The 25696-nt window shown below is 44.3% G+C and overlaps 5 protein-coding genes across 6 annotated transcripts in view; 1 reads left to right on the forward strand and 4 right to left on the reverse strand.

The window, feature by feature from the left end:
* Window positions 1–9: 9 nt before the first annotated feature.
* On the reverse strand, window positions 10–3524 carry pcid2 (PCI domain containing 2). The gene is made up of 15 exons (XM_062380329.1): window positions 3434–3524; window positions 2772–2829; window positions 2606–2695; window positions 2398–2471; window positions 2194–2259; window positions 1988–2029; window positions 1866–1920; window positions 1622–1725; window positions 1451–1526; window positions 1163–1304; window positions 917–1017; window positions 728–801; window positions 523–648; window positions 313–436; window positions 10–204 (listed from the first exon to the last, which is right to left on the reverse strand). The coding sequence occupies exons 2-15, from the start codon at window positions 2805–2807 to the stop codon at window positions 115–117; spliced, it is 1200 nt and encodes a 399-aa protein (XP_062236313.1). The 5' UTR covers window positions 2808–2829; window positions 3434–3524; the 3' UTR covers window positions 10–114.
* A 333-nt stretch (window positions 3525–3857) lies between these two features.
* LOC133933314 (T-box transcription factor TBX19-like) lies at window positions 3858–10574 on the reverse strand. Its single transcript, XM_062380328.1, has 9 exons — window positions 10452–10574; window positions 8713–8966; window positions 7933–8209; window positions 6347–6481; window positions 6137–6198; window positions 5441–5502; window positions 4963–5121; window positions 4768–4879; window positions 3858–4657 (listed from the first exon to the last, which is right to left on the reverse strand). Exons 2-9 carry the CDS (start codon window positions 8964–8966, stop codon window positions 4504–4506), a joined length of 1215 nt encoding a protein of 404 aa, XP_062236312.1. The 5' UTR covers window positions 10452–10574; the 3' UTR covers window positions 3858–4503.
* Window positions 10575–13020: 2446 nt separating this feature from the next.
* On the reverse strand, window positions 13021–18322 carry LOC133933329 (vesicle transport protein SFT2B-like). Of its 2 annotated transcripts, XM_062380354.1 has the most exons (11): window positions 18155–18322; window positions 17257–17453; window positions 16878–17155; window positions 16365–16501; window positions 15833–15922; window positions 15673–15758; window positions 13889–13970; window positions 13724–13759; window positions 13388–13446; window positions 13280–13309; window positions 13021–13157 (listed from the first exon to the last, which is right to left on the reverse strand). In XM_062380354.1, the coding sequence occupies exons 4-11, from the start codon at window positions 16434–16436 to the stop codon at window positions 13118–13120; spliced, it is 495 nt and encodes a 164-aa protein (XP_062236338.1). In that variant the 5' UTR covers window positions 16437–16501; window positions 16878–17155; window positions 17257–17453; window positions 18155–18322; the 3' UTR covers window positions 13021–13117. The 2 variants fall into 2 exon arrangements, with proteins under 2 accessions (XP_062236338.1, XP_062236336.1); XM_062380352.1 differs by lacking the exons at window positions 16365–16501; window positions 16878–17155.
* Window positions 18323–20377: 2055 nt separating this feature from the next.
* Window positions 20378–22760, forward strand: LOC133933325 (pro-opiomelanocortin-like). The gene is made up of 3 exons (XM_062380349.1): window positions 20378–20539; window positions 21710–21830; window positions 21964–22760. Exons 2-3 carry the CDS (start codon window positions 21714–21716, stop codon window positions 22492–22494), a joined length of 648 nt encoding a protein of 215 aa, XP_062236333.1. The 5' UTR covers window positions 20378–20539; window positions 21710–21713; the 3' UTR covers window positions 22495–22760.
* Window positions 22761–23144: 384 nt separating this feature from the next.
* LOC133933297 (protein EFR3 homolog B-like) overlaps window positions 23145–25696 on the reverse strand; it is a 12771-nt gene continuing 10219 nt past the window's right edge. Inside the window, exons 18-22 of the mRNA XM_062380295.1 lie at window positions 25660–25696; window positions 25485–25576; window positions 23911–23959; window positions 23569–23675; window positions 23145–23493 (exon numbers count right to left, since the gene is read on the reverse strand). The exon at window positions 25660–25696 is cut by the window's right edge and continues 97 nt beyond it. Of these exons, the coding sequence (XP_062236279.1) occupies window positions 23359–23493; window positions 23569–23675; window positions 23911–23959; window positions 25485–25576; window positions 25660–25696 (420 nt within the window). The 3' untranslated portion in view covers window positions 23145–23358. The remainder of the gene's footprint in view (window positions 23494–23568; window positions 23676–23910; window positions 23960–25484; window positions 25577–25659) is intronic.

Here is a 25696-nt window from a genome sequence, read left to right on the forward strand (position 1 = left end):
CACTCAACAAACCAGCATCGGCTTTATTCAACAGTTTCACAGTACAAAATAAAAAAAGGTTTCAAGGTGAGTTAGTGGAGCGTCGCAGCCAGAGGGGATTGTGGGTAATGACGTCTAGGAGACGGAGGAGAGAGACGGGAATGGATTCTGTTTACTGACCACAAGCTTCTGGTGCTGATGGGAAATGTAACCTTTGATGTGACCCTGACAGGAAACAGGAAACAGGAACAAGATTTAATGATTGTCCACTTCCTGTCTTCAATTCCCTCTGACTGTGGAGCTGTGTGATCATGTGACCGTGTGCGTCCTCACCATGTAGATGAGGTTGGCCAGGAGACACTGCACCTCGTCGATGTCCACGTCCTCCACCTGCATCATCTTCAGCGCCACCAGGAAGGCGTCCAGAGGAAGCTGGTGAGTCCGCAGCAGCAGATACCTGCACACAGAGGTCAGAGGTCAGGAGGAACCCAAAGACCCAACCACAACCTGAAAGAGGCTCGAGCAGAGAAATCAGAAACTCACACTTTCTTGAAGAGGTTCCTGTAGGTGATGATCTTGAGCTTCTCCAGGATGAGGAAGATTCCACAGCGGATGAAGAACGTCTCGTGTTTGGACAAAGCTTCGTTCAGCAGCAGCAGGTTCCCCTCGCTAACAAACACACAGGTCACATGACTGATCACCTGACACCACGATGTCACTTCCTGTGTCACCACAAACCTCCGCTCACCTCACAGCTTTGGTGACGTCCACAAATTGCATCAGGTCGTATTTCCTGAGCAGCTGGTGAGTCGGCATGTGACCCTGAAACACCAGAGAACCTGCGTCAGACTGAGATCCGAACCCGTGTGAACCTGGACTGAGACATACTGGACCAGGTGTAAACGGTGCTGTGACAGTGGTGCTTCGCCGTAGTGACCAGCAGCATCTTGACGGGCAGCAGGTAGATGAGAATCATCCTCTTGTTCTTCTGACTGGAGCGATGACAGTGGTGGAAGGCGAACGACAGGAACTCCTCCGCTGAACAACAGAGACACTTTCACTTTACATCCCCATGTAATAAATAACACAAATGTGTGTGTTAAACATGTCACATGTGGTGTAGTGCTGCAGAGTACTGCAGAGTACTGCAGTCAGGAGAGCCAGCAGGTTGTTGGAGCCTCACCTGGTTTGAAGTCGCTGTCGAACATGGCTTTGCGGCCCACGTAGTATTTGTACGTGACCTTCTGAGCAGGACTGTAGTCGTTCTTCAGGTTGGAGCTGTCGATGGCTCTGATCAGAGGTTTACACAGGTGCAGCTTATTGATCTGCAGACACATCGATCAATCATCAGCTTCAATCATCCACACATCAATCATACACCATCCATCAATCATCCACCATCCATCAGTCATCCACCATCCATCAATCATCCATCAATCATCTTCCATCATCACTTCTCCTGAGTTCTGACCTTGAAGTAGATCTTAAAGAGCTGGTTACTCAGGAACATCATCCCCCACTTCTTAGAATCCTCTATACCTGCACGACTACAACATGAAGACCACAACACAATCATCAGCCGGTCAACGTGTGTGTGTCCGTATGTATGTGTGTGTGTGTGTGGGTGTATGTGTGTACTGACTTGTCACTGGCACACACTCTGAAGCAGCTCATCAACTGTTCTGCTGCTTTCTCCAACATCTCACCAGGTTGACCTTTACCCTTCTTCTGCAGCTGCTGCTCAGCCTGCACACACATACACACAGACAGACACACACACGTTATGTTTAAAAGAGGTTTAAATATGTCAAAAATAACGTATTTTCATATATTTGTCCATATTATCTGAGTAATAACGTGACACTTTAAACACTTCAGTTTCTTACGTTGTTGGCGAAAATCCTGAGATCCAGAGTGACAGCGAACATCACAGGCAGAGCCCTGAACACACAACAGACACAGTGAGGATGCGTTCACTGTCAACGTGTTCATCTCAGCTTCAACTCACCAGTTCTCTTCTTTGTGCGACTGGAAGGCTCTCAGGAAGGACGTGCTTGGTTAAGGAGCAGGACTGATTGATTATTGGGGGCTGATCGACTGATGGAGAAAGATTAGTGTGTGTGTGTGTGTGTGTGTGTGTGTGTGTGTGTGTGTGTGTGTGTGTATGTGTGTGTGTGTGTATGTGTGTGTGTGTGAGTTCATCATGAAGGATATTGAACGACGAGCGTCTGGAACTTGTAGGCCTCAACAAAGTCGTGATTGGCCACAGCGTAGGTGCACCTGAAACACACTCTTCTCATTAGCAGCCAATCTTCAGCCAATCAGAAATGAGGATTTCTCCCCATCTACTCTAGAATTGCCCCTCCCACATGTCAATCAAAGGAGAGTCAATAATCAAACATCAACACAGTGATGAACCTGAGATGAGCTGCGACCATCTCGTCGTACGGCGGCTCCAACACCTGCTGACACTTGTCCTCTGGACTGGCCAGCTGAAAACACAGACACACACAGACACACACAGACGCACACAGACACACACAGACACACACAGACACACACAGACACACACGTGAGGCCGTATCCTGGCAGCAGTGAGTGTGGACCTGAGTGGGCGGGGCCTCACCTGCAGCCGCGGGTTGGCCACATGCGGATGTTTGAAGGAGAGCAGCTCCGCACAGAACGAACCCTCGTGGTTCTCGATGGCTTCGTTCACCTGCAGAGAAATGACCACACAGAGGTCAGAGCTGATTTCAGGTCAGAGGTCAGTGAGGTCAGAGGTCAGAGGTCACCTGTTGCAGGTACTGGTTGATGGTGATATGAGCCATAACTTCCTGCTGCTGCTTCCACCTGAGAACAGAAACACATCAAATCAACTTCAACTGTTCAATAACTTTCAATTATCAAAAGAAATACTCTTATGAATACTCACTAGAATTGAATTGGTACTATCACCATTTGACTGTTGTAGTAGTTGTATTACTTTTATCTTTATATTCTTTATCTTCAGAATAAGGCTCAGACTATTTATTGTTATTTACTCTGATGTATAAAAGCTTCACCTACATCACTCCTCATTATACTTCTTTCATCGTAATTATTTATTATGTATTTGCACACTCGACCTGTGGTTCAACTGTAAACATGAATTATTAATAACTAATACAGACATGAATCATTTCACTTTGTCTCATTGATCAAACATCGACAGAAACGAGTTCATCTTTAAAACAACGTTAACTGAAAGATCAGTTTATCAGAACGTGAATAAACTGGAGGAGACTTTATTTGTATTTTTCTAAAATGAGAAACAGACGATGTGTATCATGCTAAGTGACATGCTAACACGTTAGACTTTGATTTCACCAACTTCCGGTAGAAACCGGAGGTAAAGTGGTTTTAGAAACATGAAAGCAAAGAGACGAATTAATGGTCAATTAAATAAAAACATTACCTTGTTGTTAATTTATCGCTTTAATCCAGACACAGCTCGTGAACTCACTTTTCTCTCAGGAAGTTTACACACGATTCACAGCAAATACATCCGGGTCAGTGAGGGGCACTTCCGATCACATTTCAAAATAAGACGATGCCCTTTTCAAAAATAAGTCTCAACTAAAGAAGAACTACGTTCATAGAATATATATTTTTTTTTTACTTGTTAATCGATAAAAAGTGTTTTCCGTTGCATTTAGGTTCATGTTGTCTGAATTCAACATGTTAAGTTTGAATGTCAACGTCATTTTAACCTTTATTGACACAGTGTCACATACAAGTTGTAAACATCAACAAACAATGAAAAGAAGTTCAGTCAGAAAATTGAAGATTTGAATCAAAACTGTTGTTCTAGATTTTTTTATTTTTTTATTTCTGATTTTCAGAAATATTAAGAAGTCGAGAAACAACAACAAACAAACAAAGAACAAACCTGGACGAAAAACATGTTTTTATAGAATAATACTTCTTCAAACACGACCGAACACACAACAACACACACATGCAGACATTTAAATAAAGACAACAACTTGGCTCATCCCTTATGACAACACCAGGGGGCGCCATAATACCACCACATTACAGAGGGTGTCAAAGAATCTGGATCGGAACTAACCATTATTAATTAGTACTTTTTACAAAATAAGTGTGTTCATTTAATAACTGAATATTTACATAAAATATTTAAAACTAGTGGCCATTAAATTCTATTAACACTCCGGTATAAGTGACCAAATATAACCAGAGGTTACGAGGAGCTGCCACCAGCAGCAGACGGTAGTTATGCATCGACTCATCGGGGGAAACATGAGTTTGTTATAGTCGTCTGTGAATTTCAAAGATAATAACAAACAGCTGCAAATCGCCAGCAGTCAAAATAGCCATCAACATAGAAGAACACGTGGATATGGAGCCAAACACAGATGGGAGGAGCCAGCAGTCGTCAATGGCTTGTAAAACGACAGGGCTGTTAATACTCAGTGATCATTAGTAACCAGCGGTTTACTATTCGACCAATCACATCCCTCCTCAGAAGGAATGGGTGGGGCCAGCCGGCCAGCCAGGAACGCCCACTCGATGCTGCATATGACTCTCGCTGCTGATTGGTCCATGGAAAGCGTTGCATGGTTGGTGGGATGGGCTTAGCTCACTGCATCCAACCGTCCAGGGACACGGATACTGACTGAACACCAGCACGTGTTAATGATGCTAACGGTTAGCTAGCAGAGGGATTTACCTGAGTTCATGAGGTAATGTCACATTGACCATATAAGGCAATGAGCGGGGCCTCACCTGGAGTTCTGATGAGGAGGCTGAGATGATGAAGACGAGCTGGTCAGGGTGAGAGAGGAGGAAGAGGTCAGCCGACAGGGGGCGCTGCTGCCTCCGTCCAGCACCGGGACACCTGCAGTCAGACGTCACTCTCAGGTTAAAGTGTAAACTCAACTCTACAACTGGATTCTACACAACCTCACGATGAAGAGAGACCTGTGGAGTGGGCGTGGCCTGGCAGGTTGGCGGGGGGGTAAGGGGCGTGTCGCCCCGGGTAACCGTGGTGTTTGTAACCATGGTGATGATGTGATGTCAGTGGGAGGCTACTGCCGTAAGGGAAAGCCCCGCCTCCTCCAGCTGAACACAACGACCAGCCTGACACACACACACACACACACACACACACACACACACACACACACACACACAGATGTGAAATCAATTCAAATTATGAATGAGAATTGAATTTGTATTGTAAAATTTGATTTTTTTATATAACTATATCTAAAATATGACTAACCACTGACTCTAAAAAGATGTAATATATGTTTTTAATTTATACACACATACAATTCTAATCACTATTAAATGTTTTATATATGTTTATATGATGTATTGCTCATTGTTTATTAATACATGACATATAAATAACCTCTGTTTGTTTTGTGTATAATATGAAAGTTTGTTGACTCACAGGATTGAATCCCAGAAACTCGACACTCTGACGAGTCTGGTAAACTCCGTCCACCCGGGTTCCTGAGGAGGACAAATCAAACGCTATCACTCTGTGTGTGTCTGTGTGTGTTTGTGTGTGTCCTCTGACACCATCTCTTCAAATGAGTGGAGATCGTAGCTGCTAATGCTAACTTCCTATTGTGTCCTGGTGAGAAATGCGACTAGTGTGTGTTTCCAGATCCTGACTGCTGGAATCTGTCAACACGCTGGAGGAGGAGATACTCAGATTCTTCCCTCTTGTCAAAGTAGCGTGTATAGTTTAATATGTTATAGAATCGTGATCTTATCCACTGTACGTTCACTCATCGGGGTGTGGGGGGGGGGGGGGGGGGGGGGTCAGGCCCTGAATTATGAACCCAACATATTAAAGTCATGTGACGGGCTTTAATCTTGATGATGTTTTCCTTCACTTGACATCTGTTGACTTGTGTCCGTCCTGGGAGACGGGTCCTCACATGTGTCTCTGAGGCTTCTACGTACTTTTACCTGTTAAAAGGTTTTTAGTAGTTTGTCCTGACTCTTGCTGAGGATGTCTCACCCTGTTATAGCCGTATGAGATGAATTGTAATTTGTGAATATGGGCTATACAAATACAATTTGATTGATTGATTGATTGATTGATTGATTGATTGATTGATTGATTGATTGATTGTACCTCTCTTTGGCGTCCAGGAAGGCTTTAGCAAACGGGTTGTGTTTGATCTTCAGAGCAGTGATCTGAAAAACAACATTTAATGAAACCAATATCAGATCAAGAGCAATTAATGCCTGATTCATCACTTACTCTGTGTGTGTGTGTGTGTGTGTGTGTGTGTGTGTGTGTGTGTGTGTGTGTGTGTGTGTGTGTGTGTGTGTGTGTGTGTACCTCCTCGTTCTGGTAGGCGGTGACAGCGATGAACTGCGTCTCTCTGAAGGAAACGTTAGAAACCAGACGATGGTTAGAACCGACACAGACGATGTGGAGCTGAGGCTCGTACTTATGGAGCGAGTTCAACATGATCTGAGAGAGGGAGGGAGGGAGGGAGGGAGAGGGAGAGGGAGAGGGAGAGAGGGAGAGAGACAGGGAGAGGGAGAGGGAAAGAGGGAGAGAGAGAGAGAGGGAGAGGGAGAGGGAAAGAGGGAAAGAGGGAGAGAGAGAGAGAGGGAGAGAGGGAGGGAGGGGGGAGAGAGGGAGAGAGAAAGAGAGAGATCGATAGATAGATAGAGTGAGAGAGAGAGAGAGAGAGAGAGGGAGGGAGAGAGGGAGATTATTATTGATCATAACTATATAAAGTTATTGATTTGTGATCAGCTGGTTGTAAACTCAGATCTGAAACTTTATACAAAGATAAATTATTCCTCTGAGTGTGTCTCTGTTACCCCCCCCCCCCCACCCCCAGTTAACAAGGCCCAATTAACCAATCACAGTCCTCCAGGCAGACACACAAAAACAAACAGTTTTCTATTCAGATTGAGAGGCTGGCTTCAAATGTTACCTTGTGTGTGTGTGTGTGTGTGTGTCTGTGTGTCTGTGTGTGTGTGTGTGTGTGTGTGTGTGTGTGTGTGTGTGTGTGTGTCTGTGTCTGTGTGTCTGTGTGTATGTGTGCCTGGCAGTGCCCACATTAGCTGGAGTGTGTGTGGGCTCTTTTTTAAATAGAGTTTACTTCTCTGTCTCTCTCGCCCGTCTGAAGCATGAGAGGTAAATTAATTTCCCAGTAAAAAACATAGAAAACATAAAAAAAACATAATTACCATAATGTACAAATAAGCTGAGCAATTATTTAATTATAGTCGAGCTCGGTGCTCCAACTCTGCATCACTGCCAGAGTGTGTGTGTGTGTGTGTGTGTCTGTGTGTGATGTTTGCACAGGGATAATGGGGTAAATATAAACAACATTACTGCCAATTTTGTAGTGCTGCACGTGTGTGTGTGTGTGTGTGTGTGTGTGTGTGTGTGTGTGTGTGTGTGTGTGTGTGTGTGTGTGTGACCGGTGGACGGCTCTCGACAGGAAGTGCATTAAACTGCTGCCGGCCAATTAAGAGCTGTTTATCCCGTTCCCGTGGTAACGAGGGGGCGAGCAGGTGAAGTGAGGGAGGAGAGCGAGTGAAGTGGCTAATTAGATGTGAGGGTCTCTCGCCCACTCCAATACAATATAAAGGAGGAGGAGGAGGAGGATGGACAGACGCTCTTGACATGGAGAGAGGGATAATGGATAGAAGAGGAAGAAGAGAGCGAGGAAGAGGAGAAGGAGGGAGAAGAAAAAGAAGAAGAAGAGTAAGGAGAGGAGAAGGAAGCAGCTAAGGAGGAGGAAGAGGAGGAGGAGGAGGGAGCAGCTAAGGAGGAGGAAGAGGAGGAGGAGGAAGCAGCTAAGGAAGAGGAGGAGGAGGAGGAGGAGGAGGAAGATGTGTGAGCTTCAGTGTCATCAGGTGAACAATAGATGAAGGTTCCATCACAGCAGCAGCTGAGCCTACCTGTCCTCCTCCGTTCACCTTGTTGGTGAGTTTGACCTTGTTGAAGGTCACGGCCGCCTTCATCCAATGAGCTCCGAAGTTCGGCGAGTCGGGGTGGATGTAGATGCCGCCGTGGCCCCGCCCCTCGCCGCGGCCCTCCGCCCTGCCGGCCGCCACCCACTCCCCGTTCACGAACTTCCAGCGACAGTCGTCAGCGGGCACGAAGTCGAGCAGGAAGGAGTACATGGAGCTGGGGTCGAGGCCGGAGACGCCGACCTTCAGGACGGGAAACATGCGACTGCAACACAACACACGTCTCATTATGACACACAACTTTAGGAAAAGTTACTTTTCATGATTCTCAAGCTTTTCTCGAGCAGAACGATGAAAGGGTTAGGGTCTAACTTGTGACGTCACTGATTCACTCTTCAAATACATAAAAACAATATTGGAAACAAAGAGTCAATAAGATAATATAAATACTAAAGATGAAAGTTATATATTAATATAGATTTATGATTGTGAAATATGAAAGTTTGACATGTTCATTTATGGTTAATGTTCAGTTCCGTCAGAGCTAAAGGGAATAAAGGGTTAAAATATGAAAGTCATCAAACAGTTTAATTCTGTTTGATTCATTTCATATTTGTTTCATCTATGCCAGTCATGATGAAGTTTTAAGCTCACAGGTCAAAGGTCACATGTTTTGAGCGGTTCATGTAAGTTCTGCGTCTAACTCCCCCGAGTCGCCTTGTTGAGCTCGGTTTGAACCCGGACGTTGGATTGGTCAGAACCCGTTACCGTCCGTTCTTGGTGACGATCATCTCGTTGGTGATTTGCTGGAACTTCCTCCACAGCTCGCCGTCCTCTAGCGCCACCTTCAGCTCCCGCTCCGTCGGGTCGCCCTTCTCCCGCCCGGCCTGGAGCTCGCTCTCCACGGCGCTCAGCAGCCGGGACATGCAGCGCTGGGCCGAGTCCGGGCTGCCGCCGCCACCGGGCCGGTCTGAAGACACAGAGACCGACTCGCTGTCCTTCTGTAAACTCTCCACCTTCATCTGGAGACACAAGGACACGGAGACACAGAGACACAGGGACACAAAGACACAGAGACACAGAGACACAGAGACACAGGGTTACAGAGACACAAAGACACAGAGACACAGAGACACAAAGACACAAAGACACAGAGACACAAGGACACAGAGACACAGAGACACAGGGTTACAGAGACACAGAGACACAGAGACACAGAGACACAGGGTTACAGAGACACAGAGACACAAAGACACAGAGACACAGGGACACAGAGACACAGAGACACAGGGACACAGAGACACAGAGACACAGGGACACAAAGACACAGAGACACAAAGACACAGAGACACAGAGACACAGAGACACAAAGACAACGTGGAAACATGACGAATCTTTAACAACTTGAGTCACATGACGTCTGATTCTGATCCTTCTGAGGTTTGATCAAAGTTCGGCCACAACGAGCTTCACCCACCAGGAGGTGGCAGTAGATTACCAGAAGAATGTTACGCAGAAGTCGAGGTCATTTTTGTTGAAATGAAAACATGGCTGACAAACATCCACTGCTTTTCTTTCCTTATATTAAAAAATATTTGATTTATTAAAATTTTCCATTTAGAGACTCAAGTGTTGGTTCAGAGTCCGGATCCGTCTCCAGGAAGCAGGAAGAGAAGTTTCATGTATTTTCACTGATTACTTGAAAATTCCAGAAATTAAAATAAATAGTTTGACAATCAAATTAAAATCCTTTAAATAAACTTTATTCGTTTCATCACAGAACAAAAGATTATGTTTCTTTTCCCGCTGAATCACTTTCCTGTTTTGCATCAGATGAAAAACTTCATCCAATTTGTTAACTGAAAATCTGTTATTTTTATTATTTATACAAGTTCTGCTTAGAATTAGATTTAGTTTGTTTCAGTGTGAGACGCAGCTCAACATTTTAACAGAGTAAAAAAAAAACTAAATTTATACTTTAACATTTCTGCTTCGAAGATTATTCATTTCTCAAATTCATCTTTAGTCAAATTAAACTCAGCTGCTAAAGGAAAAATATTAGAGATAGTGAAAACGATCACGTTACGCATTTTATAACAAGGTTATATTTCAAAATATATTATAATTAATTTTCCCACGTTTGAGTCACTATTCGGTTAAAATATAAAATCCAGACAAAACATTTTTTTTTTGCATATTTCTAAACCAGTTTAAAATCTAAACGTGTGAATATGAACGAGCCGGTATGCAGAAGTTTATATTGTAATAAGAATAGTAAACGTTTCCTGCAGGTGCACGGAGCAGCGGTGACTTCACTTCAGTGGTGAATTCAGAACAAACATTTAATTTAACATCAACGTCATGAAGAGGCACAAACAATATTTAAATCTACAATATCAGAATTGAATATAATGTATATTTATTAATAAAATACAAATTACAATTTATCAGTGAACTGATAAATAAGAACCTACAAGCAAATAAAGATGAAAATAAAATGAGCTCACCTGTGAAGTGAATAAAATCCAGAAATTCAAAGAATGATTAAAATGTTGATTAATTCTAATGAAGTCTTTTCTTCAGATGTGAAGCTTCAACTGATCAGAAACAATCAGAGCCCACAGCCCGCTGCAGCTCTCTCTCCCCCCATCACACACACAGCCTCGCTCGACCACTCTCTCTCTCACTGATCAAGCTCCTCGCTCGACCACTACACACCAAACAAAGTCAATTATGTTGAATCCATACAAAAGGTATAAAAACATCTTAAACTGATGATTAATTATAAGATTTACACTGATTGTAAATCATGAATCACATGAGGAACAAAGTCCGATGAACACGGAGAATTAAACAGATTCAATCTGAGGCAGAACAACAAAACTTTTTTTAAACGGATTCCAAAACCTTTACGAACATCTGGATTCAGTGAGAAGAAAACTTCTTCACCAGGAAACAGCAGCCTCAGTCCTGGAGGGTAAAACTGAAGAGAGCCAAGCTGAAGATCACAACTCAAACACAGAAACACAGAAACACACTGCCCCTAGTGGAGGTCTGTGGGATCGCAGGGCACCTGCTAATGAGTAATGACCACGTGTCTGCAGGGGGCGCTGCTGCTCACTTACAAGTCACTGCAGCTTTAAGTCACGATTTTAAACCTCTGCACGTTACCCTGAAATATTTGAGCATCGTACGACTACGTTTGAGTTTTTGATATAAAACGGTGAAAACATTCCATCGTGTGGACGAAGGAAACGTTTTGGTCTCAGATCAGTTTTGTTGTTTTTCAGCTGAAGATCCAGATTTTTACAAACAGGAAACAAGGACTCGAGTTTAAAAGAGAAAACCGTCTGAGCTGCTCAGACCAGCATGTAATGGAGAAAAGGTCAAATCCAACATCTGGAAACACACACACACACACAAACACACAGCGACATACGATACCTGTGTGTTTGTGTGTGTGTGTGTTTTAATCAGCAGCCGGTGGAGATTTACAGGCTTTACAGACTTAACAGGCACAAAGACGACATTAATGACGAGGGCAGGTAAACATGGGAACACAATTCACTACACAACTTGCTGCTTTTTAACACAACAGAAAGATCTGATCTGACACCAGCTCGACTCTTAAACAGTCACATTGTGTTTTATAGAAACTTGACACATTCAATACATGAATGTTTTAACAACGTCGCACAAACTGTTTCTGTAAGTCAGACACAAATAATCATTTAACTAATGTTAAACTGTGTGTGAATAAAAACAAAAACTTTACAATAAAGATGTAAAACCAGGAAACAGAGAGGAAACAAACCGGAAACAAACAGGAAACACAGAGGAAACACAGAGGAAACAGAGAGGAAACACACAGGAAACACACAGGAAACACAGAGGAAACAAACAGGAAACACACAGTAAACAAACAGGAAACAGAGCGGAAACAGAGAGGAAACAGAGAGGAAACACAGAGGAAACACACAGGAAACACAGAGGAAACACAGAGGAAACAAACAGGAAACACACAGTAAACAAACAGGACACAGAGCGGAAACAGAGAGGAAACAGAGAGGAAACACAGAGGAAACACAGAGGAAACACAGAGGAAACAGAGAGGAAACAGAGAGGAAACAGAGAGGAAACACAGAGGAAACAGAGAGGAAACAGAGAGGAAACAGAGAGGAAACAGAGAGGAAACAGAGAGGAAACAGAGAGGAAACAGAGAGGAAACAAACAGGAAACACAGAGGAAACACAGAGGAAACAAACAGGAAACAAACAGGAAACAAACAGGAAGCACAGAGAGGAAACAAACAGGAAACCGAGAGGAAGCAAACAGGAAACACAGAGGAAACACAGAGGAAACAAACAGGAAACAAACAGGAAACAAACAGGAAGCACAGAGAGGAAACAAACAGGAAACCGAGAGGAAGCAAACAGGAAACACAGAGGAAACAAACAGGAAACAGAGAGGAAACCAACAGGAAGCACAGAGAGGAAACAAACAGGAAACAGAGAGGAAACAAACAGGAAGCACAGAGAGGAAACCAACAGGAAACAAACAGGAAACAGAGAGGAAACAAACAGGAAACACAGAGGAAACAAACAGGAAACAGAGAGGAAACCAATAGGAAGCACAGAGAGGAAACAAACAGGAAACAGAGAGGAAACAAACAGGAAGCACAGAGAGGAAACAAACAGGAAACAAACAGGAATAAACAGGAAACATAGAGGAAACAAAAAGGAAACAGAGAGGAAACCAACAGGAAGCACAGAGAGGAAACAAACAGGAAACAGAGAGGAAACAAACAGGAAACAGGTTTGTATACTATGCATTAATACATTACAACATTTAATACACATGTAATTAATTAATGTATTACAGCAGGTGATTATAAATGAAAACCTCTTCAACACGTGCGGCTGCATTAAAATATAAATATGGTGTAAGAACCAGGATCCAACTGAATCCAGATCAGTTTCATTTCACCACAAAAACTAAAACATTTAGTTTTTGTGGTGAAATGAGACGAAGACGAGACGAACTGGGATCGAGAGACAAACTGGGATCGAGAGACAAACTGGGATCGTGTCCTGGAGGTAAACAAACACTGTAACACGCACAGAACTTTAAGGTGAAGATCCCGCTTGCTGATTGGTTAGACGGACTCGGATGATCAGCAGCAGCAGCTTGAACAGAATTTCAAGATGCATTCTCTGAAAGACACAAAAAAATTGTGAGTGAAAACTGTAGATAAATATTGTGAGAGTATTTGTTCTGTTACTACACAATGATTTCAGTTTAGATTCAAGCTCCTGTATGTGTGTGTGTGTGTTACCTGGCAAAGGGGAGGTATGAGAGGCCGTACCTGTGACAAACACCACAGCTGTCAGGTACAACACAGAGACAGATGGGCCGTGTGTGTGTGTGTGTGTGTGTATTATACCAGGTGAAAGCCAAAACTTGGAGGAAACAGAAAATCAGAGCGAGGGTGAAATTCGTCCACTGGAGAGAAAGAGAGAGAGAGAGAGAGAGAGAGCGAGAGAGAGACATTACAACACAGCATCTGGAAACAGGAAGCTGTGGGCGGGGCTTTCTAACACAGGAAGTGACATCATATCAACAACACAAAGTCTTGTGTTGAACATCCTACAAATGCTTTGGCTTCATAATGATGACTCACAACATTAACACACAACTTGACATGAATGTTTCCAGCAGCAATTTGTACATCACAACTAAACCGAGGTCTGTGATTGGCTGTGAGGTTCTAGTTTCTCACCAAATAGGCCGAGCAGAGCGTCAACGCCAGACAAACCTGCAGAGGAACACACGTGAAACCTGAAGCTACGTTCATCTAGACAACTGGGTTTTATATCTAATAAGTACAGATGAAACGTTCATGAGTCAGAAATGAAAACACTGAACCAGTTTGAGTTTCTCTCACCAGAACCAGGATGGTGGCCAGCGCTCGCTCTCTGGCGCACATGGTCCTCAGCTGCCGCCACGGCCCCACCAAGAACATGATGCTGAAACACAACACCAGGTGTGACTCCCACTGACACCACTGGAGGGCAGCACACGCCTCCGGGAATGATGGGTAATGTAGTTTCTCACTTCTAATCATTATTGATTTGATCTTTTATTTGACTGTTTACATATTTTGTCTTATTTTATCTGTGAGACACCAGGAGAGACACCAGGAGAGACAACATGAGAGACACCAGGAGAGACACCAGGAGAGACAACATGAGAGACAACATGAGAGACACCAGGAGAGACACCAGGAGAGACACCAGGAGAGACACCCGTAGAGACACCAGGAGAGACACCAGGAGAGACAACATGAGAGACACCAGGAGAGACACCCGTAGAGACACCAGGAGAGACACCAGGAGAGACAACATGAGAGACACCAGTAGAGACACCAGGAGAGACACCAGTAGAGACACCAGGAGAGACAACATGAGAGACACCAGGAGAGACACCAGGAGAGACACCAGGAGAGACAACATGAGAGACACCAGTAGAGACACCAGGAGAGACACCAGCAGAGACACCAGGAGAGACACCAGTAGAGACACCAGGAGAGACACCAGGAGAGACACCAGGAGAGACAACATGAGAGACACCAGGAGAGACACCAGGAGAGACACCAGGAGAGACACCCGTAGAGACACCAGGAGAGACACCAGGAGAGACAACATGAGAGACACCAGTAGAGACACCAGGAGAGACACCAGTAGAGACACCAGGAGAGACACCCGTAGAGACACCAGGAGAGACACCAGGAGAGACAACATGAGAGACAACATGAGAGACACCAGTAGAGACACCAGGAGAGACACCAGTAGAGACACCAGGAGAGACACCAGTAGAGACACCAGGAGAGACACCAGTAGAGACACCAGTAGAGACAACATGAGAGACAACAGGAGAGACACAAGGAGAGACACCAGTAGAGACAACATGAGAGACACCAGTAGAGACAACATGAGACAACATGAGAGACACCAGTAGAGACACCAGGAGAGACACCAGTAGAGACACCAGGAGAGACACCAGTAGAGACACCAGGAGAGACACCAGGAGAGACAACATGAGAGACAACATGAGAGACACCAGTAGAGACACCAGGAGAGACACCAGTAGAGACACCAGGAGAGACACCAGTAGAGACACCAGGAGAGACACCAGTAGAGACACCAGTAGAGACAACATGAGAGACAACAGGAGAGACACAAGGAGAGACACCAGTAGAGACAACATGAGAGACACCAGTAGAGACAACATGAGAGACAACAGGAGAGACACCAGGAGAGACACCAGTAGAGACAACATGAGAGACACCAGGAGAGACACCAGTAGAGACACCAGGAGAGACACCAGTAGAGACACCAGGAGAGACACCAGTAGAGACAACATGAGAGACAACAGGAGAGACACCAGGAGAGACACCAGGAGAGACACCAGTAGAGACACCAGTAGAGACACCAGTAGAGACACCAGGAGAGACACCAGTAGAGACAACATGAGAGACAACAGGAGAGACACCAGTAGAGACACCAGGAGAGACACCAGTAGAGACACCAGGAGAGACACCAGGAGAGACAACATGAGAGACAACAGGAGAGACACCAGGAGAGACACCAGTAGAGACAACATGAGAGACACCAGTAGAGACACCAGGAGAGACAACATGAGAGACACCAGGAGTGTTGGAGTTGTTACCTGGCCAGGACGCAGATGTTTCCCACCGTGTAGAAGACCACGAACACAGCGAGACCGAAGCCCGGGATCCACATCATGAAGGTGGCCTGAGGACAGAGGACCATGCTGTTACCATGGAAACCCACAGGCGTACCATTGAGGTACAGCCTCACTGACTCACCAGTAAAGAGATGAGCAGTCCCAGTATGAAGAAGACCAGGAAGCCCTTCACCCTCGAGCCCCAGGCCAACGTCGTCGCCTGATTGGCTCTCTGCACACATGACATCATCAGGTGGAGGTTACACAGACAAACTGCTTCAGGTCAAATCAATTATTGACAAAGGTTGGTCCCAGTTCACTTCATTCAGTTTGACTCATGATATGAATGAAAAGTGTGAGATTAGAACAGTTTATTTCAGGGATTAGTTTTAACTTTAAAACACTTAATATTATTATTGCATTACTTACGTGTAATAACGTGAACAGCATGGGTTTCATAAACATTTTCATGACATTGTAAAAAGACTGACTCATGAGTCAAATGAGTCAAATGAGTTTAAAACCTTATCATCACTTTAAAGTCCACAATATTTTGACATTTGAATAGATGAAATGATTCTAGGTCAAATTCAACCAAGTGGCTCAGTGACTGACAGCTGTGTTCTCCTTCACATGCTAACAGCTAACAGCTAGCAGCTAGCAGCCGCACTCACCTCCAGGACCCCGGGGTCCTCCGTGTCCCCGCCCGCTTCCTGCCCACTCAGCACCTTCTTTAATTTATCCATTCACTTGCTCCGGATGTTTCCAGATGTTTTTACGGATGTTTCACACTCAGCTGACCGCAGGCAAACTGACAAACAGGTGGTTAACACCTGATGCTCTAGAACTGGATCAACCTCTCGTCTCATTAGCATCAACACACACTCATTATTTACATATCTGTGAGGACAGTTTCTTGAACCTGAACAAAGCGTCTTCACACACATAAAGTTCACACATCCCTTCGAGCTGCATCAACAATGGAACCAAGCTCAGTATCACCACATGTATGTGACTGTAGAGCTTCTGTTCAGACTCAATATAACGGTAGCATTAATGAGTCTTTACTGTTGTAAAGGGTATTTCACACACGTGTAACATGTGATGACACAAATGAAGTACATCGGCAGAGACAGAGCGCCATCTTGCGGCTGCACTGACAAACTGCACCTAATGACAGTTCACACCTGTGTCTTTCAGAAGAAAGAGGCCAGTTGAAACTTCAATACCCAGAATCCCCCTGTGCTGACGTTGGTTTCCTTCACTGGACTCGAAGGTGGTGAAGACGATTCCAAGGGAATCTCACAGGAAGTGGAAGGTTTTATAGGAATGTGTTTACTATGTAAATAAAGTAGAACATCACGAGTCGTCTCTGTAACTGATCCAGATGAAGACGTGACTGTGTTGGTGTGAACTCCTTCATGTTGGTTGATGAAGTGTTTCTGTCACAGTTCTTCTGTGTCAGCTGGAAAAGCAACAGAAGATCATCACTGATGTAGTGTTCAGTAGCAGCTGCTGGACCAGCGATCGGTTGTTAAAGAAGCTTCTCACCATAAAGATACTCACCTCGTGTTGAATGGAACCTGGTTTTCACTGCACAGCTCCAGATGACAAGTCTGTGACCATCACACGTATCACACCGCGTCATGATGTTTAACATGTCAGTGTGTGGACAATGCAGAGTCCCCAGCTGTCCCCAGCATGTTCAGAGACGGATCCTCTGTCCTGAGTCAAGGCTCCTCCACGTTTGTCTCTTCTTCAGTCTATTGAATTGAGAAGTAACATTGAGTCAGTTTGTAGTAAATCACTTTTAAACTTTAAAACCAGCAGTTTATTTAAAACGCTCATTCAAACTTTGTTCTCCAATAATAACTGATTTAAAATACAGTCCAGAACCTGACTGCAGTAGTGTGCCTAAAGATCCAGCAGAGGGCGCTGCTTCTCAGCCGGACCCTCCTCTGGATCATCAGAGAAGTAAAGTCACTGACGTCACATTGTTTTGTTATGAAGATGAAAACCAGTGGATTCATCGAGTTGAAGTTCGTTGTGGTTATAAAGACGTTCTTCTGATATTATCAACCTGAATCAATATTTCAATAAATACAATCACAGAAAACACTAAATAATTGTGTTCCTGAAGTAGAGAAGGGGGAAACACTCCTTTGCTCTTTAAGCTGTAGTCTAGATATCTTTAAGTTTACTATTCTGCATTTATATAAATACGTATAAATGAAGTTAATGTTAGAATTATCCTCTTTAAAAGACTAAATTACATTTACACGATAAATAATCATTCAACAAATCCAAAGTGCGAATAAGAGAAAACAAACATTAAATAAGTGAAAGATTTCATTTACAATTGCAGAGCTAAAGACGAGTTCACCATATAATTAAACATATAACACCCTGAAAGTGAAACCACGCCGCTTGGCTAACGCTAATGCTAATGTGAGCGCGCAGTTACCTGTCGGCTAACGCTAGCTCGAAGCTAGCTGTCGGCTAATGCTAATGCTAGCACGCAGCTAGCTGTCGGCAGCAGCTTTTCACGTCTCAGGATCAACTTTGTCTCTTTAAAAGTGAAACAAGCCGAACACTCGTTCATCAGTTTCTCTGTTTCTACTCGTTTCTTCATCCTGTCTTCATCACTTGTTTCATCCGTCACTTCCGTTCTCCACAAACAAACCACAGCACAGCGCTGATTGGTTGAAGGATCCAGCGCAGACCAGGCCACGCCTCTGATTGGTGGAGCATGCTCCAATAAGAGCGGGTAGTTTGAGACGTAGGGGCGATGAGATGGCGGCAAATTAAAGATGAAGAGAATTAAATTAAATTAAATTAAAATAAATTTAATTTCATTTCATTTCATTTCATTTAAATTAATTTAATTAAACTAAAGCTGAATTTACTGATCATCCATAAATAATATCAGTTCAAAACATAAGTAACTGTTTAAAATCTGATCTTCCAACATGAGACAGAACTTTGTTCACATAATTAAAAAAAATGTTTCACAGCTGCCACTTTCACATAGACATCAATAAACATTAAATAAATAAATGTGAAATAAATACACTGATTGAACAAACAACCACACATCTGGTCTGGAGGTCATCCCCCCCTCTCAAATGTGAAAGGAGGGACACTAATCCTTGCACCAGTTGTTGTGTGTGTGTGTTATTCTAAATATAAGTATAGTACATCAGTTTCCGTTACTGCTGATAAACAGTGTTAATAAAACACATTTTTCTTTACAGTGAAGAAAAACGGTTCAAAAGAAGAACATTTTATTTATGTGAATATTGTGATGATGATGTGGATCTGATGTTTTCAAAGACATATATAGAATCTGATATTGTGATTAAGATATTGAAGCATGGCTGTGACTCAGTGACAGTGACGACTGCAGCAGGTGAATAAACATTAAGTGCTTCCTCTTGTGTCGTTCAGATGTTCAGACTTTAGCTTTATCCTCCATTACCTTGTTCCTCCTAAACATCCCACAGTGTGTGTTTGTGTGTCTGTGTGTGTCTGTAATGGATTGAATGGATGTTCAAGGCTGTCACTGTGGTCTAATGGGTTTATATTTACCTGTTGGCCTCCTCAATCTGCTCCAGTAGAAAAACAAAGAAAACCTCTTCATACGATTTGAGGAGAAACGACTGAAGCAGAACAGACGATTCATAAATGATAAATAATCTACCAACACAAACATGTCTGTAAAATGTGTGACTCCAGAACATGAAGGTGAAACAGATCTAATGCTGAGCGCCACGTGGACGTCGAGAGGCTCCAGGTGAACATGGACCTTTAATGTAGAGTCGACAGCATCGAGCTTTAAAAGAAGCTTTGTTTGGATCTAGAGCTTTAGAAAGTGACTCCTGGTCAAAGAGACACTTAGAAAAGAGGATTGATGAATAAACAGCTTTCAGAGGATCTCTGACTTGTGTAGAGCTTTAAAAAGTGACTCCTGGTGCACACGGTCCTAAAGACGGAGAAGGAGCCGGTGCAACACGGAGCCTCAGAAGAAGCTGAGCACCTGATGGTTTCAGAGACGGGACTCGAGCTGAGTCAGGATCAACACTGAACCGTTCCAGAATCATCGTCACTGTGAAACCAGATCAACCCGAGCAGATCCGTCCTGGTCACACTGAGCCGCCACACAAAGGGACCACGCTGCAGCTGCTGTCTCTGAGTGTAACCCTAAACCCTGACCCGCAGGTTTGATCCCGTCTTCCCTCCAGTGATGACATGTCAGCTCGGTGTTAATCTGACAAATCTGCTTCTGACATTTAACAGCAGCGACTGAGACACCTCGGATGTTTGAGAAGTTGTGAACCTGAAGGACGGCGTTGAATCTCACGTCAGAATTCAGCTTTGTTCACTGATCGGGTTTGACCCAGCAAACACACAAAACTGAGAAACACAACAAATACACAAAACTACAAATACAGAAACAACAACCTACAGAGTAAATTCATCATTTTCCCTGTTGAAAAGCTTTGTGTATGTTTGGAGGATGACATTTCACTGATTGTCCATTTTCATGCCTCAGTGTGTGTTTAGGAGCATGAATGGATGTTGGTGATGACGTTGTTCAGTGTGTGTGTGTGTGTGTGTGTGTGTGTGTTTGTGTCCTTGACCAACAGAATATAAAAGTCGACTAGACGGTCAAAGTGACACCAGAGAGAGAAACGACAGGAGCCTCCGTCCTTTGGCCGAAGAAGAAGAAGAAGAAGAAGAAGAAGAAGAAGAAGAAGAAGAAGAAGAAGAAGAAGCAGAAGCAGAAGAAGCAAAAGAAGAAGAAGAAGAAGAAGAAGCAGAAGAAGAAGAAGAAGAAGAAGAAGAAGTGGTGAGGATATTCATTCATATGTTTCGAAAATATTAAATTAAATAAATATATATATCAAATTATTAAAACTAAACAGTTTAATCATCACTGATATTCATAAATGTTTTAATTTAACATTACATGTATTTTATTTAATTTAATAAATAATTTAAAAAGTTATATTACATGTTAAAGACATTAAAGAATTGAAAATGAAATGCTATATATATGAGAATATATAAACATAGTAATTTATATATAAATAAAGGATGATTGATTGATATTATAATTTGTATGTGAATATTATATAAAATGTCTAAATATATTGTTTACAGTTGAGACTGAATAGATAGATGTATTAAACTGTATGAACACAGGAAGTGAAGAATGTTTGTTCATCATCATATAAACTGAAGCTTCTATCTTCTGAGGGTCGAAGTCATCGTCCATTAGCCTCACTACACACCTTCAAAGGATAGGTGCTGTCCATCATTCATCCAGTCATCTGTCCATCGTCCATCTCTCCACCGTTCATCGTCCATAAGCTTCACCTCAAACCTTCAAAGGATAAGTGCTGTCCATCATTCATCCAGTCATCTGTCCATCGTCCATCTCTCCACCGTTCATCGTCCATAAGCTTCACCTCAAACCTTCAAAGGATAAGTGCTGTCCATCATTCATCCAGTCATCTGTCCATCCTCTGTCCATCATCCATCCGTCCACCGTTCATCGTCCATTAGCTTCACCATACACTTTCAAAGGATAAGTGCTGTCCATCATTCATCCATTCATCTGTCCATCCTCTGTCCATTGTCTGTCTCTCTACCGTTCATCGTCCATAAGCTTCACCTCAAACCTTCATAGGATAAGTGCTGTAGCTGCTGTGGTGTCATCTGTCCATCATAAATCACCTGTCCACCATTCACCTGTCCATCATCCATGTGTCCTTCCTCGTCCCTTGAGGAGCTGGATTCAATGTTAGCTTCAAACACAGAAGCTTTTATTAAATTAAAATCACTAAACTATCAAATAAGGTCAAATATAAAATAATTAGATCCTTGAAACAAACATTCAGATAGGAACTTGTAGAAATTGATGTCAAATACAATAAACAAAGACACATTTTAAGGTAAATGAATGAAATACTTTGTGCATCCCTAATGTGTGTCCCCGTCTCTGATTGGTCGGCAGGAGAATGTGTCCTGTGTGGTTATTGGTGGCTGTGGTGGTTGTGGGCGGGGCCAGAGGAGCTGTCAGTCAGTGCTGGGAGCATCCGACCTGTCAGGAAGTGGACGATGAGAAAAGCATGATGGTAACACACACACAGACACACACAGACACACACACAGATACACACACGCACACACACAGACACACACAGACATACACACAGATACACACACACACACACACACACACACACTGATGTGTGTCTCTTCCTGCAGGACTGTATCGAGCTCTGTCACTCTGACCTCACCGATGAGACCCCCGTCATCCCAGGCCCCTCCCACCTCCAGCCTCTCTCTCTGTCAGACTCCTCCTTCTTCGCCCTGCCGCCCTCCTCTTCCAAACGCTCCTACTCCATGGAGCACTTCCGCTGGGGGAAGCCCGTCGGCCGCAAGCGCCGCCCAATCAAAGTCTACACCTCCAACGGCGTGGAGGAGGAGTCTGCTGAGGTTTTCCCCGGCGAGATGAGGAGGCGGGAGTTGGTCAATGAGCTGTTAGCAGCTGCGGAGGTGGAGGAGAAGGCCCAGGAAGTGATGGAGGAGGCAGGGGAAGAGGAGGAGGAGCAGCCCCTGGCTGGAGTCCAGGACAAAAAAGATGGTTCCTACAAGATGAAGCATTTTCGCTGGGGCAGCCCGCCCGCCGCCAAACGCTACGGCGGCTTCATGAAGAGCTGGGACGAACGCAGCCAGAGGCCGCTACTCACGCTCTTCAAGAACGTCATCAACAAAGGTGGACAGCAGCAGAAGTGAAGGGGCGGGACGGGGGGGGGGGGGGGGTGCGGTGGACTTTTTACACAGATCATCGTCAGGCCGCGAGCAGCTAACCCTAACCCTGATTGGCCGAAGAAGCTTGTTGATGGAGAAAGAAACTGCTGATCCTGAACGACTGAGAGAGAGAGAGAGAGAGACAGAGAGAGGGAGAGAGAGAGGGAGAAGACAGTGTTTTGATATTCATTGATTCATGTAAATTTCTGTACATTTGATGAAATCATAAAAGTTATTTGCAAGCAACCAAAGAGACGTTTCCTGTTTCCTGTTTCACATACACAACCACAGAACACATGCTAACAGTCTATCTGTCGCTAATCAGTGAAGCTAAGCTGCTTGTAGCAGTTCAAAGGGATTCAACCATAAAGAGGAATGTCTCATTTCAAACACTTCATCACCACAAGGTGGCAGCGTTCATCTCGTCACATACATCATAGATAGACGTAAATATATACAAACAGGAGCCTCACCATTCTGTGAGCGGTGATTGGTCGATCACAAATCTTTTCTTTTCCTGGTGACGACAAACATTAAACAATGAATAAAATCCGGTCATAGATCAGGATCAATATTTAGAGACACTGCTGTTGATCAGCTGATCATCGCAGCTGCTGAATAAATCAATCAATCAATAATTGATATCAGTATTTTATTGTGCTCCACAGAGTGAACAGATTAACCTCAGACATCAAACGTGACTCACAGACACAACAACAGGAAACAGAAATCAGTCACTGAATTAATACAACTATAAATCACTTCACAGATGGAGCGGGGGAGTCCGAGCCGAGGTGCGTCCTCGTGGTCGGTCGACCACACAGACACTCAGAGTTTGAGTCCTGGCGTCTAATACACACAGAGGTCGGGAAACTTCATCTCGTAGAGCGGCGTGGAGCGCGGCGGCGAGAGACCGGACGGAGACGGAGGAGGACGGATGATCAGCTCGAAGACCTGATCCAGCTTGGACTGGAGAGACGCCGTCTGCACACAGGAAACCACTCCAGCTTCAACTCTATCAGCTTTGGATCAATAATGTCACTGATCAGTAATAATCACCTTCGCTCCACAGTGAGCGGCGATCTCCTCAAACGGCGCCGTCTGAAACCTCTCCACCACCTGCCTCCTCTTCCTCCTCTCCTCCTCCTCCACGCCTCCTCTGTCCTCTGGAAGACAGGGAGCGGGTCAAGGTCAACACATGGACCAACTGTAAACATTCTCTCAACAATAACTGACGACCTGAGGACAGAACAGCTCCAGGCCACTAGGTGTCCCCGGCAAATCAGAAAGTACACATCAATTAACAAAACATTGTATGATTCATTTAACACGTTTCAGGAACGTCAAATTCATAATGAACCAAACAGGAAGTGATGTCACGGTTTTACATCGACTACTCACCGATGGCGTTTTTAAGAGTTTCAAAAGTAATCTGCTCCATCTGAGGTTTCTAAAGGAAACAGAGAGAAACATGTTGTCAGAGAGAGAGAGAGAGAGAGAGAGGGAGGTAGAGAGAGAGAGACAGAGAGACAGAGAGGGAGGGAGGTAGAGAGACATAAAGAGAGAGACAGAGAAAAAGAAAAAGAGAGAAAGAGAGAGAGAGAGGGAGGTAGAGAGAGAGACAGAGAGGGAGGGAGGGAGGGAGGTAGAGAGAGAGAGAGATACAGAGAGACAGAGAGGGAGGGAGGTAGAGAGACATAAAGAGAGAGACAGAGAAAAAGAAAAAGAGAGAGAGAGAGAGGGAGGTAGAGAGAGAGAGACAGAGAGGGAGGGAGGGAGGGAGGTAGAGAGAGAGAGAGAGACAGAGAGACAGAGAGGGAGGGAGGTAGAGAGACATAAAGAGAGAGACAGAGAAAAAGAAAAAGAGAGAGAGAGAGAGAGAGAGGGAGGTAGAGAGAGAGACAGAGAGGGAGGGAGGGAGGGAGGTAGAGAGAGAGAGAGAGACAGAGAGACAGAGAGGGAGGGAGGTAGAGAGACATAAAGAGAGAGACAGAGAAAAAGAAAAAGAGAGAGAGAGAGAGGGAGGTAGAGAGAGAGAGACAGAGAGGGAGGGAGGGAGGGAGGTAGAGAGAGAGAGAGAGACAGAGAGACAGAGAGGGAGGGAGGTAGAGAGACATAAAGAGAGAGACAGAGAAAAAGAAAAAGAGAGAGAGAGAGAGAGAGGGAGGTAGAGAGAGAGACAGAGAGGGAGGGAGGGAGGGAGGTAGAGAGAGAGACAGAGACAGAGAGGGAGGGAGGGAGAGAGACATAAAGAGAGAGACAGAGAAAAAGAAAAAGAGAGAGAGAGAGAGAGGGAGGTAGAGAGAGAGAGACAGAGAGGGAGGGAGGGAGGTAGAGAGAGAGAGAGAGACAGAGAGACAGAGAGGGAGGGAGGTAGAGAGACATAAAGAGAGAGAGAGAGACAGAGAAAAAGAGAGAAAGAGAGAGAGAGAGGTAGAGAGACATAAAGAGAGAGAGAGAGACAGAGAAAAAGAGAGGGAGGGAGGAAGAGAGAGAGAGAGAGACAGAGAGACAGAGAGGGAGGGAGGTAGAGAGACATAAAGAGAGAGAGAGAGACAGAGAAAAAGAAAAAGAGAGAGAGAGAGAGAGGTAGAGAGACAGAAAGACAGAGAGGGAGGGAGGGAGGGAGGTAGAGAGAGAGAGAGACAGAGAGACAGAGAGGGAGGGAGGTAGAGAGACATAAAGAGAGAGACAGAGAAAAAGAAAAAGAGAGAGAGAGAGAGAGAGGTAGAGAGAGAGAGACAGAGAGGGAGGGAGGGAGGGAGGTAGAGAGAGAGAGAGAGACAGAGAGACAGAGAGGGAGGGAGGTAGAGAGACATAAAGAGAGAGACAGAGAAAAAGAAAAAGAGAGAGAGAGACAGAGAAAAAGAGAGAAAGAGAGAGAGAGAGGTAGAGAGACAGAAAGACAGAGAGAGACATAAAGAGGGAGCGAGAGAGAGAGAAAAAGAGACAGAGAGAGAGAGGTAGAGAGACACCTGCTGTGTATCAGGACAGTACTGAGCGTCCATGTCCATCTGTACAGAGACGATATCTCCAACACTTTTCCTCCTCGAGAGTCGATCCTCGTCTGAAACACACACAGTCAAAAACACACACATAAACATTGTGCGTGGCTGTGTTGTGTGTCAGGGTGTGTGTGTGTGTGTGTACCTGTCAGCTGAGGTGTGTACGGTGTGTTGATGCGTTC

The sequence above is a fragment of the Platichthys flesus genome, chromosome 22 (genome assembly GCF_949316205.1).
Source record: "Platichthys flesus chromosome 22, fPlaFle2.1, whole genome shotgun sequence".
In the NCBI taxonomy this organism is placed as follows: domain Eukaryota; kingdom Metazoa; phylum Chordata; class Actinopteri; order Pleuronectiformes; family Pleuronectidae; genus Platichthys; species Platichthys flesus.

Bases quoted from the DNA above. Each gene is read 5' to 3' on its own strand.
- pcid2 (XM_062380329.1), bottom strand. From the start codon at position 2,807: ATGGCTCATATCACCATCAACCAGTACCTGCAACAG. The intron at 2,472-2,605 runs GTGAGGCCCCGC...CTGTGTTTTCAG, and splicing joins TGGCCAACCCGCGGCTGCAG to CTGGCCAGTCCAGAGGACAA. The intron at 2,030-2,193 runs ATATCCTTCATG...TTAACCAAGCAC, and splicing joins TTCCAGACGCTCGTCGTTCA to GTCCTTCCTGAGAGCCTTCC.
- LOC133933314 (XM_062380328.1), bottom strand. From the start codon at position 8,966: ATGAAGGTGGAGAGTTTACAGAAGGACAGCGAGTCGGTCTCTGTGTCT. The intron at 6,199-6,346 runs GTACACACACAC...GTTGTTTTTCAG, and splicing joins CCGCCTACCAGAACGAGGAG to ATCACTGCTCTGAAGATCAA. The intron at 5,503-6,136 runs GTACAATCAATC...TGTCCTCCTCAG, and splicing joins TTCCTGGACGCCAAAGAGAG to GAACCCGGGTGGACGGAGTT.
- LOC133933329 (XM_062380352.1), bottom strand. From the start codon at position 17,350: ATGTTAAACATCATGACGCGGTGTGATACGTGTGATGGTCACAGACTT. The intron at 15,759-15,832 runs GTGAGTCAGTGA...CTCTGTCCTCAG, and splicing joins GACTGCTCATCTCTTTACTG to GCCACCTTCATGATGTGGAT. The intron at 13,310-13,387 runs GTATAATACACA...TGTTTGTCACAG, and splicing joins CAAGTTTTGGCTTTCACCTG to GTACGGCCTCTCATACCTCC.
- LOC133933325 (XM_062380349.1), top strand. From the start codon at position 21,714: ATGTGTCCTGTGTGGTTATTGGTGGCTGTGGTGGTTGTGGGCGGGGCC. The intron at 21,831-21,963 runs GTAACACACACA...CTCTTCCTGCAG, and splicing joins ACGATGAGAAAAGCATGATG to GACTGTATCGAGCTCTGTCA.